The sequence below is a fragment of the Lynx rufus genome, unplaced genomic scaffold (genome assembly GCF_022079265.1).
Source record: "Lynx rufus isolate CCGP_SWC_20201006 ecotype Redwood Valley unplaced genomic scaffold, mLynRuf1.p SCAF_5, whole genome shotgun sequence".
Lineage (NCBI taxonomy): Eukaryota > Metazoa > Chordata > Mammalia > Carnivora > Felidae > Lynx > Lynx rufus.
This window is the reverse complement of record NW_025814867.1, coordinates 15,389,039-15,409,052: the sequence shown is the minus strand read 5'-3', so window position 1 is coordinate 15,409,052 and position 20,014 is coordinate 15,389,039. Positions and strand designations below refer to the sequence as shown.

Below are 20,014 nucleotides of genomic sequence, written 5' to 3'. Positions count from 1 at the left end.
TTTTCTTTTATATATTACGGTTTTGAGTTTGTAGTTACGAAATATGTGCCTAAGCCATGTAAAACAGTCCAGGCTAGTCTGCAGAAAAGGCCCAGCTACAGAAGAGCAGCCTGGAGGGTGAGAGGCCCAGTTCTAGCCCACTTGCCAGGCAAGTGAATGAGCCTTTTTGGCTCTGAGTCAAGGCTTCAGATGCAGCCAGGGCTGACAGCTCTACTGGAGTCTCGTGAGAGCCCCTGAGCCGGAACCACCCAGCTAAGCTGCTCCTGGATTCCCGTTTTTCAGAAATGGTGAGAAAATAAATGTTTGTTGTTTTAAGCCATTAAATGTTGCAGCAATTTATTACACAGGAATGAAAAATCAATACAACTGCTACCGCTCTAGGCCAAACCACCATGAACACTCATGCAGGGTCCCGAACAATACCTCCTGAACAGATTCCTGCTTCTGTGGCTTCTTCCAAAACACAAATCTCCATGCCGCAGCCGAAATGATCTTGGAAGAACCAAGAGCAGATACCACTACTCACCAAGTTAAAATTCTACAAAGGATTCTGATAAATACTAAGAATAAAAGCCAAACTCCTACCAGGTACATAAGACCATATATTATCCGGGTTTTCAAAAATGTCTTTCTTGACCATACTACCCGTGAATATGTCCCCTTCTTTAATACTCTTCTATTACATTTATTTGATTAATGAATTTCATTATCTGAAATTATTTTTTACATTATACTGCCATTTAAAATCTTTAATTGGAACGCCTGGGTGGCTCAGTTCGTTAAGCATCCAACTCTTGATTTCAGCTCAGGTCGTGATCTCACGATTCGTGAATCTAAGCTCAGCATCAGGCACACTGCTGACAGTGTGGAGCCTGCTTGGGATTCTCTCTCCTTCTCGCTCTGTCCCTCCCCTACTCATGCTGGCTCTCTCTCTCTCAAAATAAACAAAAAAAATTGTTTTAAGTATTTAAAAAGTAAAATAAAATCTTTAATCAAATTTCATCAAAGATTACCAGCCATATTACATGCCATGATTAGCTTTCTTTTTTTTTTTTTTTAATTTTTTTTTTTTTCAACGTTTATTTATTTTTGGGACAGAGAGAGACAGAGCATGAACGGGGGAGGGGCAGAGAGAGAGGGAGACACAGAATTGGAAACAGGCTCCAGGCTCTGAGCCATCAGCCCAGAGCCTGACGCGGGGCTCGAACTCACGGACCGCGAGATCGTGACCTGGCTGAAGTCGGACGCTTAACCGACTGCGCCACCCAGGCGCCCCTAATGATTAGCTTTCTATAAACAACTTTGCTTTCCGTGTACAAATCAGTGTCAGTGAAATACAAAATAAAACACATCCTAGGCAAAGAACTTTATTAACCTTGCTTCAAACCTTATTCCCAGGCTTCTTTAGTTTAATTAACTGCAAAGAATGGATTGTGTATATGCAAACGCTGAAAAGAGCGGCAGTGTCCAAGGGGCTTGGGCTTAAAAATATTAGAGACCTAGATTTTATCAGATCCTGGACAAAATTTTAAAAAAGCAGTCACAATGTCAAATAGCAGCTCCTGGTAACTTCTTCAAGTTTTAGCTTCTTCAGAAGTTGACTCCATTCAGTTTGCTTCCTGCTTGGAAGCTTCATCTAACTTCTCCACAAGATCTGGAGCCTCATCACCATCAACGTCTCCGGCAGTGAGTGGTGCTTTCCCATCCACAGATCGTGTAGGCAGAGCGTTAGCCAGTCTGCTTAACTAGTCAGACTGTCTGCACCACGTCTGTTTGAGATGCTGGGCAGTATTTCGGTCAGCTGCTTTGTCTCGGCACGGCCTGTGAACGGTCAAGTGTTCACTGCCAGGGATCCCCGAACTTTAGGCTTGTTAAAAAGCGGATCCCTGCTCCTTGGTTTGTGAATATGTTCGCCTCTTCAATACCAGAGATATTGTTTACCCCTAACTTCTTTTCTTTTTTCTTTCCTTTTCTTTCTTTTTTTTTTTTTTTTTTTAGTGTTTATTTATTTTTGAGACAGAGACAGAGAGTGAGCAGGGGAGGAGCAGAGAGAGAGAGAGAGAGGGAGACACAGAACCTGAAGCAGACTCCAGGCCCCGAGCTGTCAGCACAGAGCCCGACGCGGGGCTCGAACTCACAAACCGTGGGATCGTGACCGGAGCTGAAGTCGGACAACCGACCGACTGAGCCGCCCAGGTGCCCCGTTTACCCCTTACTTCTTTAAGGAGAACTGAAATTTTTTATCATCTGCTGCAGCCATTGTATGAACCACCTTCTTCTTTCCGGGAGCAGTTCCTTCCCCACCAATGTGCACTTGTGCTTGCGGTTTGGCGAGTTTCTCCCGGTTCATGATATTTTCTTGCATCTTGTTAGAGCAGAAATGGGACCACAAGGGAGACCAGGGACAGCATTTCTATTTTTGTGTATTTCACATTCCCTTATGTATTTAGGGTCTATCATTTCTAACCAGTACACAAGATCCATACTTTGTGTGGTTTATCACCATATATTGACAGATACATATCTTTTGATACATATATAGATATACAGTTGAGCCTTGAACAATGCGAGGGCTGGGGTACTGACCCCCAGCACAGTAAAAATTCCATGTATAACTTTTGACTTCTCCAAGACCTTACTAATAGCCACCGCTTGACCAGAAGCCTTATAACATAAACCATCAACTAACACACACTATGTACATTATATGTATTATATACCATATTGTTACAATAAAGTAAAGGTAGACCCCAAAAAATGTTACTAAGAACATAGTAAGGAAGAAAAAAATACATTTACAACACCGTACTCTATTTATTTAAAAAAAATCCATGATAAGTGGACCCACACAGTTTAAACCCATGGTGTTCAAGGGTAAACTGTATATCCATGTCTTTCTGTCTGTCTGTCTATCTATCTACCTATCTATCATCCATCTATCTAAATACCTATCTATCTATCTATCTATCTGTCATCCATCTATCTAAATACCTATCTAAATATGTATCTATCTTCTCAGTCCAGTAGGAGGAATGAGAAATAGTAGAGGGCTAAGTTTTATGAAGTATTCTAAGACTATCCACAAGTTAGATGGCTTGCTGTAATCTTCCCGTTCCTCTACTGTGTACTGGAGAAAATTAGTAGAAATAGTACAGTATATCAATATTTTTAGGAGCTCACTATAATTTTAGCACACAGAGACTTTATGAAATTACAATCTAAAATAATACTTTGACTTTTAGTTCCAGTGCTACATAGAAATTATCTTCTTTTTATAAAAATGCCATTGATTTTGAAACGCCAAAACTAAGGAGTGGTAGTCACAAAGATTCTACCCACTCCATGTATTGTAGATAATGGCAGAAACTCAGATGGCTCTCTGAAAACACACAGATGGTTGACAAGTATTCATGAAGAGAACAAAAGCTAATATTGTTTGGCCATTTGGAAAATTTTCGTAGTAGCAGTAATGTTTCTATTACTTGTCCTACATTTGTGGTCATATTTGGAGTAGAGGAAAAGGATTTATTTCAGAAACTGTGGTCATAAAAGCATTCATGTGCTATCATAGAAATTCAAAATGGCAACATCTTACGTGCAGCACATTATACCGCAGAAAGGGGTACAGCAATCTCTCCCTTGATAGAATGAACGATACAGAAAATGCTAAAACTGTAGCCTGTTTGCACTACAGCCTTGCTGTCAACCTCCAGAGAGAAAAGGTGTGCGGTCTCTGGTTGAGTCCCTCAATTCTTGCTTGGTCGTTTACTATCTACGTGACATTGGACCCATAACTCAACTACTTGGTTTTCTCAAAAAGAGCTTACGAAACTTACCCTTTGCAAGGGGTTGCTCCAACAACCTGACAACAGGTAAGAAGTATTTTGTAAAATAGTACAGATGTAAGGCATTCCCATCCCCCTCCGCAGGCTCCCCCCACCGCCCGTGTCGGCAGTGGCCAAATTCACAGCCACACCACTTCATCCCCAGCTCTAGGTGGCACCTGGCCCTTCGCACCCCAGACCGAGCTTATCATTCATGGTCATCTGGGATATCCCAAGTAGAGATGGCATCTTATCTTCCCCATTTTCTTGGCCTGAAAGCTCTGCCTTGTCTCTTTTGCCCCTATGTTCATCGACTCCTCAGCTCTTGTATCTGAACTTTTCTTTTGAGTCTGCGACCACAGTTTAAATGTGCCAGGAGCCCAGGCCCTCCCTCTTCCTACAAGAACCTAGGTGCAGCTCATCAGGAAACTTTTCCTTCTAATCCATTCCACAGATTATTTAACAATGGAACAATCTACCAACCCCTGTCTTCATCACAGCAAGCCCCCATATAAGTACCAGAACATCTCCTGATTGTTACTGTTTATAAAGTTACCAGCTGCTCTATGCCTTCAAGACTGTCCATGTATTCACTGATTCACATATTTGTCCATAAGTACACACTAATTATCTACTGCGTGTCAGGTACTGGGATAGGTACTAAAGATAAGATAGTATCCAGATCAGAAATTATGTATGTTGACATAGCCCATAGGCACCCATGGTACAGATACACAATTAACAAAGAATCACACATATAAATTTATAATTCTGACAAGGTCACTAAAAATCAGGTAGATATACGATGTTATGAGAGAGTAACATAGGCGACACAGGTGATCAGGAAAAACTGTGACAAAATGGTGACTGAGTGAATAGAAGACAGAGGACAGGAGTTAACTAGGTAAGAGAAAGTGGAGAAAGCCATATAGCAGAGGAACCTGCATATGCAAAGGTCCTGTGACCAAGGAAACACGATCCATTAAGGAACTGAGAGAAGGTCCTGTGATCAAGGGAGCATGGTCCACTGAAGAACTGAAAAAAGGCCAGGTTGGCTAGAGGGTAGACCATCAAGGATATGGCCAGATGATGCAAGACCCTGCAGGCCACGTTCAGATGGCGGACTGCCCAACTTAAAATGCTCACCTCAACAAAACTGTTGGATTCGTCCTTACACAGTACTCGATTATGAGCACCCCACGCACTCAAGGATGCCTTTTTCTTTACCTGAAATGATCTTTCTAAGGGAATATTATAAAGCGAGTTGGCAACGAGGTGAACACTAGAGCCAGACGTGGTTCAACCCTGGCACTGCCAACCTATTAGTTGGGTGAATTGAGCAAGTCTTCTATCCTCTCCAACTCTTCCCATTATCTGTGAATATGGGAATGTGCCTCGGATATTGGAAGAGGTAATGAACATGTAACCTTCATCCCACAGTAAAAGCTTAAGAGATGTAGCTGTGGGTGGTTACTCCTTTCCTTCAAAGCACAGCTAAAAATTCTACCATGATAAAAGTATCTTCTCGGAGTACAAAAAAAAAAAAAAAAACCATGAACGACTGTGACAATTTCAGGAAACGATCAGTTGAAATATCTGTAGTGCTAGGCAATGACAGAGGCGTCTACTTGAGCATAACTGTATAATAGGCCAGAGAGATGTCCACCTCGCAACCCCCTCCCATCTGTCTCTCTACTCTTTCCTCCCGACCTAGTAAATGAAGGCCAGCCTCCAACTTCCACAGCAACGGGATCATCAGTAACATCCTCTCTGTGCAGGGCTCTGGGGGGGATGAGAAGAAGGTTCCCAGAAAGATGCTCAACAAACCCCTGTCTCGTTGGCACTTCCTCCTCTGAAGGCCACTCAAATTTCTAATCCTTGCCCTCCAGACCCCTCCTTGACCTTCTTACAAGTGAAGTTCAGCTGTTATTAATATTATTTCTACTTCAACAAGTGGAATTCTAATCAAGTCTAAAACAGAACTTCCTAAACAAGGGAAAAGGGGAGGTTTAATGCTGGTGTACAGTGAGTTCTTCCACTGGGCCACCGACTCTTCCAAAGCTTCTGCCCCCAGTGCAGGCCCTTCCCTGGATAAGGCAGAGTGAAAGTGTTTCTCTTTCTCAACAGCATCATTATTTGATTGATTTTTATTGATGGAGGTATTATAACAAAGAGCTCTGGGATGACAAATTCAATTTCTGGTACAAAAGTACTTTCTGAATTCTAGGGAACCCCATTTCTTTGGTACACACACATATCATTTCACACTGTAGGATATCTATCAGTAGACTAGAATCTTGGAGAAACTAGTGTCCTTACTAAGTATGGGCTCTTCTAAAATCATTTTTCAATGTGGGGCTTGTTCTGGTTATGATTACTTGGAATAATGAATGAAACTTTAAACACACAGTTCTAATATTAAATAGGAATGCTAGGGGTCAGATTCTGATAAAAACAGGAAGTCAGTCCTTTGCCCACATGCTCGCTCTCTCTCTCTCTCTCTCTCTCTCTCTCTCACACACACACACACACACACACACACACACACACACACAGAGTTTATGACAGGACTATAGAGTCCAAAAGTCTCCAATGGTTTCAGTACCCTTACGAGGCTGGGCAGACCGATCAGATGTGTAGTACCATGTACTGTTGAACTAGTCTCTGTAAAAATAGACACTCCCACCTACTCACCATGCTGCTTCAGAGAACACGCTTTGGGAAAACTCACAGAATGAAAATAACATGTCCAGAACACATCAGATTCTACCCTATACATTAAAAATTTCTTGGAGAACTAAATCATAACCCAATATGCCCATATGAAAACATACACTAAAATAAACTTTACTATCCTTGGTCTCTGATGTTTTTATAGGCCTTATAAACCCAACATTGGGAAGATTTTAGTTCCATTTTTTCCCTAAGATGGTAAGATTCGATGCCTCCTTATTCCCTCATGCAGTTGATTATGATGAGTTCATCTCACCAGAAGAGCATAACAATCATCTGGTCAGGACCAGGACTTTCAGGACACCCTGCGCGAACTTTCTTGGGACTGCCATTCTCATCTTTTCCTCAAAGCCAACTGCTGTTCAAATCTCAGGATTACAGAATGACCCACTGGTGGTATGAGAATCTTAAAATTTTTTTTAGAAATTATATTTGACTGAATTTGCTTCACTATTTCCTTATTTCACATGACCTAGCAGCAATATAAGGAACCCAGTGGGCTTGACAGAAAATATTCTTGCTTTCTCAGTGACATGAAGGCAATTTGCTGGCTAAGAGAAATTCCAGAAATCGTGTAGCCACCTTACTACACAGGTGCTACGTGGGTATGCAACACAAGTGACTCAACATTCTGTAGTCTTATAAGAACACTCAAAGCTCTGTGCTGGCTTAAACTCAAATAGATACTGGTTAATGAGAAGTACTATATCTGGTTAATGAGAAGTACACTACACAACACGTTCAAAGCAAGACAGGTCAAGAGATCTACAAAAGCCACAAACAGTCTTTTATGTGCCTATTTCATGAGAAGATTTTAGAAGTATAGGAGATAATAAGCATATGAGGGCTTTGATTTCCCTATCAGCAGTACAATGCTAATTCATTTTTTCCTATAATGACATAGATTTCTCAGCAGCAGTTGAGCCAACGAATAACAATTAAAATCCTCTAATCCCCTAGAAAACAATTAAAATGCCAAGATCCTAGCAATACAAGACACATCTAATTTGATTTCCCAAACTTTGTTGGAATTCAAGAAAGTAAAGATTTTCCTTTCATGCTTTGCTGAGATGCTAGTGCGAGCTGCTTGTCCCTTTCCCCATTTTATACCTGATTTTCACCTTAATCCTCAGTCCCTCTTATATTGAATACTCTTCCCACAAAATCTCAGCTCTCAGATCAAGATCTCAAACCCAGGTATCTTCCCTAATCATTACTTTTTATTTGTAACTGACTTGTAAATATTTCTACATGGGGCTGTTTTAGTCTGTTTGCTCATTCATTCATTCATGTATCCATTTATTCAAAAAATATTATAGGGGCCCCTGGGTGGCTCAGTCGGTTACGCGGCCGACTTCAGCTCAGGTCATGATCTCTCGGTCCATGAGTTCGAGCTCCGCGTCCGGCTCTGTGCTGACAGCTCAGAGCCTGGAGCCTGTTTCAGATTCTGTGTCTCCCTCTCTCTGACCCTCCCCTGTTCATGCTCCGTCTCTCCCTGTCTCAAAAATAAATAAAACGTTAAAAAAAATTAAAAAAAAATATTATAAAGTGCCTTCTGAGAAACAAAGTCAGGAAAACCAGTTTCCCTTACCTCAAGGCGGGAATGGCAATCAACCACTGCCCTATGTGCTGTGAGAAAGGCAAGCCTCGTATACTACACTAAGGTGCCCAGAAACAGAATGTATCAGATGGGGACATCAAAGACTCCACCTGAGGAATGGTATTTGAATTGAGTAGCAGAGGGCAATGTAGGCAGACAGAGCGCCATGTTGGAAGTCACAGCGGTATAAAACCGCAGCCTGGTCTGTTCAGGAAACAGCAATTTGTCCCATGAGGCCAGAGAAGGCAAAGGTGAGACCATGAAGAAAGGACTTTGGGTGCCCTAAGGAACCTAAACATTATCTTAAATGTTATAGGGGGCCACCTGAAGGACTTTAACCAGGAAAGGATACGAGCAGATTGCTAATGCAGTGTGTCCAAAACCTTACACCTGAAATCCCCTCACCCAGTTCTCTGCCAGTGGCATCACAATCTCCACAAACTCAGACTCTTTCTCACTGTTCTCACACGGAATCTTTTAAGTTCTGGGTCCCAATTAACTGCTGAATCCAATCCCTCTGCCATATCGTCTTCTCCTGCTGCCATAAGTAAAACCTACATCACATCTTTCCTGGACAAATGCAACAGTCTTTGGTGGCAAACACTGTGGACCAGCTCTCAAAACGCTGTCAGCCCTTTCTCCCTTTCTATCTCCAACTGTAGAGGCTGAAAGCTCACCTAGATGGTCACTCTTATGGCTAAGGGTGGTCACATGACTCGGCTTTGGCCAACACAATGTAAGACATGTAATGGGGACCTTCTACGAAAGATTTTCTTTAATGATAAAAGGAGATAGCCGTAGCCGAGTAGCTGCCATCTTACTTCCTGTCTGAATTTGATAATGATGCTTAGAGCTCTGGCCAATCTGCTGAGGATAATGGAGAGAAAAGACAGAAATTCCTAGATCATGGATGACCTCCTTGAACTATTTTTTTTTAATGTTTATTTGTTTTTCAGAGAGACAGAGACAGAGCGTGAGCAGGGGAAAGGCAGAGAGAGAGGGAGACACACAATATGAAGCAGGCTCCAGGCTCCGAGCTGTCAGCACAGAGCCCGATGCGGGGCTCAAACTTGAGTTGTGAGATCACGACCTGAGCTGAAGTTGGATGTTTAACAGACTGAGCCACCCAGGCGCCCCATCTCCTTGAACTATTAAATCAGCACTAGAATCGCCCACCTCCAGACCCCTTGTTACGAAATTATGTGTCCATCTGGCACAAGCCATTGCTGGTCTGGCCTTTTGCATCCAAACAGATCTTAACTGACACATCTCCTAAACTGGGGAATCTGTTTCCAATCTTTCCTTATGGTACCCCTTACCCACATTACAATTATCCTCCACATCCCATCTGATCACATAATTTCCAGCCTGAAAGTTTCCAAAGATAAGTCTCTGACCAAATATCAATGTTCGAGCTCCTCACCCACCCAAGTTTCTATTGTCTTTACATATTGAACATCCTGCTAATCCGTAAGCGCACCGTACTGCTTCAGGTCTCTCACCCTTTGCATTTGCTGTACTCCCTGCCTGGAACGCTTTCCTACTCCGCTCCTCACCTGAAGGCTCCACAGGCAGAGTCGTCACATTTTCCCCTGTGCCTGATAGTTGTGATAGACTATAGAACTGTATATATATTAGTATATATACAATTCTGTAGTAAACAATTATAAAATAATTATATAGTAAACAATATATTATATATTTCTATATACAATTATATGTAATTGTAGACTATATATTTTTTTCCAATTCTCTTGGAAGGAGAAATACACCTTCACCCTTTCAAACTTGACTTGCTTTGACCAATGAAATCAAGGCAGAAATTTTAAGAGCTGAGGTACGGTTGCTATGCCTTTTCTTCCCTGCCTCTGCAATGTGGAAACAGGTATAGAGGAGCTTTTAGCCAGCCTGGGTCTCTGAGCACAGCTCCCTTAGTGACCTACGGTTCATGCACAGTATGTGCTAAGACAGAAACCTTGCTGTTTTAAGCCAGCCAGTGTGGACAAACGTTTTCTTCCTTCCTTCTTTCTTTCCTTCGTTCCTCCCTCCCTCCCTCCCTTTCTTCCTTCTTTTCGTTGTTTCTTTTTTTTTTTGGTAGCTATATTGGATTATAGCTATTAATTTACACATTTTATATATTTTATAAGGTTATTAATTTATTTGTTTTAAGTAATCCCTCCACCCAACGTGGGACTCACACTCATGACCCTGAGATCAAGAGGGGTATGCTTTTCCATCTGAGCCAGCCAGGCGCCCCAAGGACAAACTTTTCCTGTAAAGGACCAGATAACACATACTTAATTAAGGCTTTAAGAGCCACACATGGTCTTGGTCACAAATTCTTTGGTTTTTCAACAGCCATCTAAAATATAAAAACCATCATTAGCTCACAGGACATACAAAACCAGGCCACAGGTGGATCTGTCACACAGCCAGTGGCTTGCCATTGTTTTAAGCTGCTGAGACTTGCAGGTCAGCTTGTCACTGCAGCATAATATGACCTATCCCAACCAATATACTACTATTTTGCATAGACAGCTTTCTGGTCTTCATCACCCTGTAATGCAACTATGAGCTCCACAAAGATAGTAACCACGTCTGCCATGCTTCTCTTGTTCACAGCCAGATGCGGCAGCTCAGGAGTTAACTGCCGAATGAAGAACTCAACGTCTCTCCCATAAGACTGTGAGTTCAAGGAACAGAGGACACGGCTTTCATCTAACATGCACCCCGACATGCCTGGCGTATGATGGCATTTGATAAGCGCTCGAGTCATTGATAAATGTTCCACTGAATCAAGTGTTTTTTTGTTGTCATTACAGTAGCAACAACCAAATATCATTTGGGAAACATGGGGAAATGTGCACAGCCCTTTTGGTTGCGGGATGAACATGTGACCTCTTGAGTCATGCACTAAAGCCCATGTATAAAATCTATTAGCATAGTTGACTGAGTTTTATTTCTTCCTTTTTTCTTTTCTTTTCTTTTTTTTTTTTTTTAAATTTGGACTCAGGGAAGAAAATGGGAGCATGAGGGGCTTCCACTAAAATGTGAGTATTTGAAAAGGTCAAGAAATGTGAAAAGGTGGGTCTACAAGCCAGTTCACTCCCAGAAGATCCCCTCCTTCTGAGCCATTCTATGATGGTACGGTATGGGTTTTACTTGACAAGTGGCAGCACTTAGGGCCGACCTTGACTATGCTTTGCCCCGCGTGCCACTAAAGCAGGTCTGTTCCCTCATATGGCATCCGAAGGTTGCAAATAAATGCAGAGGCAAGAACTGGGCATGTTTCACCCGACAAGTCATTAAAATATACAGTCTTTTAAATGGAAATATATTTAGACATTAAAATTAGACAACATTTGTAAAACCACACATAGCTAAATATTAGTATAATAAGAGAAAGTTAATACTTTCTTCTCTGCTGCCTTATGAAGGCAAATTCCCATCTAGTGTGCTTGCTACAAATAATTGCACACCAACCTCAATCTTAAAACAGCTAATTCATCTACATTAAGAAAAAGAGAGAGGTTCCTGGGTGGTTCAGTCGGTTAAGCGCCCAACTTTCGCCCAGGTCATGATCTCGAGCCCCGCGTCAGGATCTGTGCTGATAGCTCAGAGCCTGGAGCCTATTCAGATTCTGTGTCTCCCTCTGTCTCAGTCCCTCCCCCACTCACCCCTGTCTATGTCTCTCTCTCTTTCCCTCTCAAAAACTAAACATTAAAAAATTTTTTTAAAAAGAATTTTTTAAAAAAATTCTTTAAAATTTTTAAAAATTTTTTTAAAAAAGAAAAAGAGAGTAATTTTATCTTTTCTAAAGATTTTCTTCTGCTTATATTTTCAATATATTTTGTCTCATGCATCTTAAAACATCTCTTGCCAATTCTGTGTTTTCCTGGGAGTAAATAAGCCTTCTAGCACAAGAAAAGAGAAACGTAAAATATTCCAAGGCTGCCCCTTTGTGGTGACATACTTTCACACATACCACAGCCTATTTTTATAGGCTTTATGAATTGCAGCTTTATTTCAACCTCCCAAAATATGGGCATCTTCTACATTTGGTTTCAAATTAATGCTATACATTCTTTTTTTAATCTTGATCTTTGAGAAAGAGACAGAGAGGAGAGACAGAGTGTAAGTCGGGGAGGGGCAGAGAGAGAGAGAGGGAGACACAGAATCTGAAGCAGGCTCCAGGCTCTGGGCTGAGCTGTCAGCACAGAGCCCAATGCGGGATTCGAACTCACAGAGTGTGAGATCATCATGACCTGAGCTGAAGTCAGCCGCTTAACCGACGGAGCCACTCAGGCACTCAGTCTGGTGGTATTGTAAATAAGTAAATAAGTAATGCCTTCAAATTTGGAAGGAAAATGACTTCCATCTGAGAATACTACACCCACCAAACTACCAAGAGTACAAGGGTCCCATAAAAATATTTGTGAATGCAAGCATCCAAAAATTATAAAATCCCAAACATTCTTTTTTTTAGGAAAGTACTGGAAGATACACTTCAGCAGAACAGGAGTGATGAATCTCTAAATTCTACACCTGAAACTAATATTACACTGTATGTTAGCTAACTGGAATTTAAATAAAAATTTGAAAAAGAAAAAATAAATAAATACAAAGTGAGGGAAAAACACAGGATATAAGAGAGACTCCAATTAGAAAAGGAACAAATGTAAATTTCAGGACAATGGCCGTGCAGCAGACCTAAATTCAAATCCAATCTACATTTGCACCCAATCTATAGGAATTGGGTGTCCAAGAAAACAGAGTTAAAAGTAACTGCCCTGTGTGACCACATGAAAATAGTACAGAGAGGGCTTTTATAATCCTTTTAGAAGACGTGGGAAGAAGAAATAATAGGTATGTAGAAAAAGACAACAAACAAAAAAGAAGACGATTATTAACTCCAAGAAAAACAAAAAAGGTCTATGAGAAAGGAAAGGTGATCAACACTGAACAATAATTACACAGTAATAATAATGTCAACACTGAATATTGACTTAACGCCAAATTGTGCAATAACTATATTGGAAGGATAGATCAGGAAAAAAAGGAAATAAGAAAAACTAAATCCTCAACTATCACAATAGAAAATCAAATGTCAGAAGAAGCTAAAGAGAATTAAAAGTGATCATTTTAGGAAAGCAGAACTGGGGATTGCAAAAAAGGTGTTTCTTTATAGAATTTTTAGCACTTCTATTTTTATTTTTTAGCACTATTTTATTTTGTCAAGTATTTTGATGTGCAGTACTGATTACAGAAAACAAATATAAAAATTAATAAGTTAAGTTTAGATAGAAAATCAAGCTACAATAAAAGAGTAACCTCGGGGCGCCTGGGTGGCTCAGTCAGTTAAGCATCCGACTTCGGCTCAGGTCATGATCTCAGGGTTGGTAGGTTCCAGCTCCACATCGGGCTCCATGCTGACAGCACAGAGCCTGGAGCCTGCTTGGGATTCTGTGTCTCCCTCTCTCTCTGCTCCTCCCCCACTTGTGCTCTGTCTCTCTCTCTCAAATATAAATAAAAATGTTTAAAATGAAAAGAAAAAAAAAGAGTAACCTCAACATCTTTAAATGTAACCAAAGGAAATAATTGCAGCTGATCTTAGTAAGAAAATAAAGTGCAGCATTGGCCAATACTCAGAAACATGGCCTGAATAGCCATCAGAGGCACCATATACCAACACAGAACAAAACTGTTCAATCCTATTTAATAACATATAGATATAATAAATTTGATTTTTAATAATTCTCATTAACTTATAAATTAAAATACCTATATGTTCATAAATAGGAAAAATTATTAAAGAAACACAAGTCTAATTTAGAAATAGAAAAAAAAGTAAAAGCTCGTAAGTTTTTAAGATAAGTAAATATTTTATATTGAAATTATAATTAATTTCAAATGATTAAGCAAATGTGTGTCCAAGATGAAGATTCACAATTCTTTGGTCTCATTTTATATTTCACAAAGTACTGGCTTGGAAATATTTCCAAGTAACTTTGCATTGGAAGTTATCTATAGAGTTTCTGTTTGGGGCTGCTTTTTATATTTTAAACTAAGATATGATGCTCTACTATAAAAATCTGGACAATAGATCTAAGTGTTGTTACTGAAGACACATGGTTATGGTAAAAGTGTACATTTGGAATTGACCTTATGAGGAATTAGATTCTTCTAAAACTAAGAGAATCAGCTTTAAAATGCTATAATGTGTCTCTCACATCAATAACATTCAGGGAAGTGATCTCCAGAGCTGAGTGCCTAAGGCAACCCATTGGAGGGCCCCCCCAAAATATTGAAATCTGCGATTTTTTAATGTACCCCTTTATATTTTATTTGTAGACTTATATACATTATGTCAAATAATTGTATAGTGCTATGTGTATAGAATTTATAAGTGAGCATATTATACTTCGGCAGTGTATTATAAAAAAAATGTTTTACCGATGGAATGTCATGAGCAAAAAGTATTCAGAGACCACTGATTTAGACATGTGTAGCCCTACTTAGAGTTGGTGAACGATTCATAGTCTATGAGAGGAACACAACTATTCACGAGTGAAAAGCAGGAGAAAGCTGATGGATCAGTCAGGCTGAAAAGTGACTTTTAAGCTACGATTGAGAATTACACAGTTGTGGAGATAATTATACAATTTTATCTAACATTAGACCTACCTGCTTCAGTTGAAACTATTTTGATAAAAACTGATGCTGAAATATACAAATGTCTAGAATTTTCACAGCCTTTGATATGTACACTTGTCACCCATTTAGCACAGTCTCCGTTAAGAGTTCAAAACAATGCACTCACATGAGGTAGAGAAAAAAACCTAGAAACCACTGAATTGGGAAGTAAATCCTGAAGCATCCTACCAGTATTTTATTCTCTCACATGGGAAAAATGCAACTCAATCAAGAACTACACCGGTGACGTCCAGTTTAGTAGCCCCTAGTCACATAGGAATGTTTACCTCAATGAAAACTTAATAGAATTTAAGATTCACATCTTCAGTCACACGAGCCACATTTCAAATGCCCCAAAGCCCCACACTGCACAGTGCAGATACAGAACATTCCCTTAAGTCCAGAAACTTCTATCGAACAACTCTGTTCTTGAATCCTATTCAGGAGTTCTTAAAAACTTTGAAGATTCTTATACTTACTCACTGTTACTTTGTCCTTATCCCCCAACATAATGTTGTTTGGCGTTAGATCTCTGTGGACAATCCTCTTTTCCTTGTGTAAGTACCGAAGAGCTAAGCACAGCTTGAAGCAGCAAATAAAAAACAAATTTTATTTCCCCAAATACACACGTAACCGCTGATGATTACTACACACATCTCTAAGAAATCAGCTCAGAAATTCGCTGTTGTTTTAAAAAATTAATGAAAATGAAAGTGTACCTGTATAAATATTTTCCATAGTCTTTCTTCAATAAAATGATGCTGTTTTTCCTTCAAAGAACTGAAATGCTCTCCAAGAGGGGCCCCTTCTATCAGCTCCATAACTATATACAACCTATCATCTATGAGAAAACAAGAGAAATACAACAGAAATTTAAATTCAATATACTTAGAAAAATGCATATGAATTAGAATCTGAGCTTCCCAGTGTGTATGCAGGGCACAGCACTGAAGGAATTAGAGAGGGGCTAAGATCCACTCAGCCCTGGGGGCGATGGGGGTGAGGGGCTCTCCAGGCAGCTAGAGCCCAGTGACAGTCTCTTCCAGCTACAGGCTACCTCCCAGCATAAGTTTACGCTGGCAAAAATGATCATTTTCGACACACACCAAGATGTGGAATGACTGGGAGGTGCTAAAGAGAACGAGTAAATGATGCCAAGCCCAGGAGCCTTTCCTGAAGAACGTTCCTCTCAGTAGTTTAAAATTTTACCCTTAAATCATGTCAGACATTCAGAAAATTGTATTTTTGAAGCGGACTGTTGCCTAGCCTCATTGCTGTACCTGACAGAATTTCGCACTGGAATCGTGCCACGGTCTTGCAATGACACAGCTGAAAACACAACCCATGATGGAAATTTCTGTGATGCCCCCTCTAGAGCAGACAGAGAGCTGGACTGCCAGGGGTTTTATCTTAGGGCGACTGGGAACCTCATAACGGTGCTCATCTCCTTACCTTGGGTGCCAAGAAACAAAGTAAATTCTACTTTCTCCTCCAAAACCGATATGAAACTATTAACAATGTAGTGATATGTGAAATCTGTGATGTTTTGGATACATATAAAATATGTATGTACACAATATTTACAGAAATGAAATCGCACGATACATGTGCCACCACTTAATACTTTTTTATTCAACAGCCCGACATATCTGTGCACACAGATCCGTGCCTTCTTTCTGCTGCCTTCATAGTATTCCACAACACAGAGGGATCATCGTTTACTCTCCTAGAGGTAGACATTTGTATTGTTTTCCATTCTTCATTATCCCAAGAAGCACTCAGTGTATGTACTCATCTTACCCCTAGCATAACTTTTCCTCTCTTGTATTAATTGACTTTCTTTTTTTATTGAAGTATAATTAACGTACAAGGTTGTATTAGTTCTGAGTGTGCCGTGTCTATACAATACTCGGCGTACTCTGAATTCCCTTCCCCCGTCTCACCCATCCCCCATCCCTTAGCTTCATTTTTAATTTGCTACCTTTTTGTTCCTTTTCTCACAATTCCCTAATCTCTTTGATCATATTTTAGGTATTTTTAAGCCACTTCCAATTCTTTTCAGAAGATGTCAGGTTGTAAAAGTTGTATTTTTTTTCTAATTTAAGATAAGTTGTGTCACTTCAGTAGTTCAAGTCAGAAGCCAATCTTGACCTCTAATGGGATGTGCGCTAAATTGTAAGAAATGACTCTAATATCAAGAATTCTATTATCAGGGGGCCAGGATTTACTGGACAGTTGCAGCACTGCGTTCCTTTGACTCATCCAGGGGGAGGGAGATGGACAAAATCATAAAATGCCACAGTACACGATAGGTTTGCATAATAATAGCACTTACAAAGAGGCAATGAGGAAGTCCCAACCATTGCTTTGTACATCCTTCCTCCAAATGATTTACTTTTAAACCTCATATGCGATGCACATCATCAAGGTTTATCAGTACTTTCATTGTTTCAGTCAAAGGTCCTGCATTGTTTTAAACCTGTGACTGAATTTGGCTTTACCTCAACCTTCCGCACCGATGACCTGCCTGCAGAATCAGTCAGGGATCCATTGCCACCTTGTGGCCATTATCGGAACTTCAAGTAAAAGAAATCTTAAAGACGTATCCCCTCTGAATTTATTTGGGGGGGTGAAAAATGTCATCTAAGCCAAGAAAACAATTTTCCACCTTGTCTTGAATAAGCCATGATTCTTAATTTCTCTCATTGTTCTTAAGCTTCTTAAGCCTCTCTCATTTTTTTAAACGTTTATTTTTGAGCGAGACAGAGACAGGAACAGAGACAGAGAATCTCAAGCAAGCGCCGCACTGTCAGCACAGAGATGGATGTGGGGCTGGAACTCATGAACTGTGAGGTGGTGACCCGAGGCCGAGATCTTGACCTAGGCCAAAATCAAGGGTGGGACACTTAACTGACTGAGTCACCCAGAGGCACCCCTTACTTTGCTTCTCACCTGATCCTACTAAGGTTTTGTGTGTGTGAGAGAGAAAATAGCCCAAATAACTGTTTGCTTTGTTCATGCGGTGTCTTTCAGGCAGGAGTCTAAGTCCTTTATAGCTGTATCTTTAGGTCATTGATTATACCACTGTTTCACTGATGAAGAAAGAGATGCACAAGGTCTTCCACAAATTGAGAAAATAGTTAAAAAAAAAAGAAAAGAATTGATTAAGCTTATTTTGTGACATTCTAGTGGAAAAGTATATAATATAGAAACTTTTCCTTAATTAGAAATATCATGAAGTGCTCCTGGGGGGCTCAGTCAGTTAAGTGTCTGACTGCAGCTCAGGTCATGATCTTGTGGTTTGTGAGTTCGAGCCCCACATCGGGCTCTGTGCTGACAGCTGGAAGCCTGGAGCCTGCAGCCTGCTTTGGATTCTGTGTTTCCTTCTCTCTCTGCCCCTCCCCCACTCAAGCTCTGTCTCTCTCTCTCTCTCTGTCTCTCAAAAAAATAAACATAAAATATACATATATACATATACATATATATATGTATATACACACACACACACACACACACACACACACACACACCTACACATGTATCATGAAAACTCATACTTACTTTCCAGAAATGTTTTGTAATAGCGTACAACATTGGGATGATAGAGCTAGAAGAAAATAAATAACAAACATTACATTACTTCAATATATAAACTTGTTTTCACAATTTAGTTGGACTTCATATTTGAAAACAATAAGAAAATTACTGTATTTATATTTATCTATAAAATTAAGCATTTTAAGATATCATCTAACTGAGATTTGAGACTTTTTGGATTCTTTTTATTTGCTACCTACAAAACTAATCTGAAAATAGCAATCTCCCATAGAGCCTTTTATCAAATAAAAAAACTGATGGTGTTTTATCACCTAATTTAACATTTTAGGTAAATTTTAGAACTCAAAGTAACCTGAAGAATTCATTTAGCTCTCCCCATTCCAACACCACGCACACATTGCATTGAGAAGAAACAGAAATGAAGGAATTTGTGTTGAATATGTATACCATTGTTCCTTACCACTCCTTACCACTTAAATATTTATATATACTGTTTGTTTCTATTTACATTTTGTATCTTTCTATGCTCTCCAAACTGGTTAGTATGAAACTGAAATAATCTAAGATTTACTAACTCCATTTAAATTATAATAGTTGGCAAGGACTCCCTTCTTGGCCAAACTTTAGTCAGGTTTCTCTAAGCCCTCTTCTTGACTAGGCCTCATTCTTGCCCTGCTTTGTGTCATCAAGAATCCTGCCAAGTCAGGTTAGCAAGAATCTCCCCACTCCTGATACCCAATCAAGTTCCTCATCACCCCATCTTTGATAGCTAATGAAGTTCTTTTGAGTAATTTTCCACCTACTCACCCCCCTCACCTGGCCTGTTGGTTGTAAATACTAGCTATTGCTGGTGTATTTGGAGTTGAGCTCAATCTCTCTCCCCTGTTGCCATAGTTTGACTTCTATCTCGATAGTCTTGAGTGAAGTCTTCCTGGCCACTTTCAAGAAGCTTTCAGTGCAATTTCTCTCTTGTTATTGTAATGTTTATGTATTCTGAGAGAGAAAGTGTGCAGGGGAGGGGCAGAGAGAGAGGGAGAGAAAGAATCCCAAGCAGGCTCCACAGTGTCAGCTCAGAGCCCTATGTGGGGCTCGACCCCACAACAGTGAGATCATGACCCGAGCCAAAATGAAGAGTTGGTTGTTAAACCAACCGAGCCACCCAGATGCCCCTACAATTTCTCTCTGATGTAGGTTTACCTCAGGATATCACATGAAAATTCTGCTTTTTCGAAACTTTCATTTTCTACAAGTATACTAAAATGTTTATAGTTGCTTTTTTATAATTTAAGTGTCTAGGCAAACTGAAATTTCTTTTATCTCAGAATTGTTGACATTTCATTTCATTTACAAATGGCTTGCGTTTCTTTTTGGTCTTTCTTCTTGTTTTTTTGAAGGGGAATCTCGTAACTGTCCATCAAACTCCTACCCGCCCAATCCTCCAATGCAATTGAGTTCTAGTGGAACATGGCTTCCCACGAGATTGTATCTCTCAGCCTCTCCTGTAGCCATGAGAGGGACTATTGCTAAGTTCGCACCAAGGGTATGTAAGGGGAAACGTGTGCTCCTGGGTCTGAGTCCTAAACGTTGGGAATGCCCCGACCCTCAC

At 40.1% G+C, this 20,014-nt stretch overlaps 1 protein-coding gene and 1 pseudogene across 8 annotated transcripts in view; both read right to left on the bottom strand.

The window, feature by feature from the left end:
* Window positions 1–20,014, bottom strand: part of NEK10 (NIMA related kinase 10) — a 208,433-nt gene that overhangs the window by 138,594 nt on the left and 49,825 nt on the right. For all 8 annotated transcript variants that reach the window (XM_047100316.1, XM_047100309.1, XM_047100310.1 and 5 more), the window contains 3 exons: window positions 18,412–18,457; window positions 15,570–15,691; window positions 15,330–15,432 (listed from right to left, as the gene is read on the bottom strand). In XM_047100316.1, coding sequence (XP_046956272.1) covers window positions 15,330–15,432; window positions 15,570–15,691; window positions 18,412–18,457 — 271 coding nt within the window. The remainder of the gene's footprint in view (window positions 1–15,329; window positions 15,433–15,569; window positions 15,692–18,411; window positions 18,458–20,014) is intronic.
* LOC124527053 (transcription factor BTF3-like) lies at window positions 1,608–2,412 on the bottom strand (annotated as a pseudogene).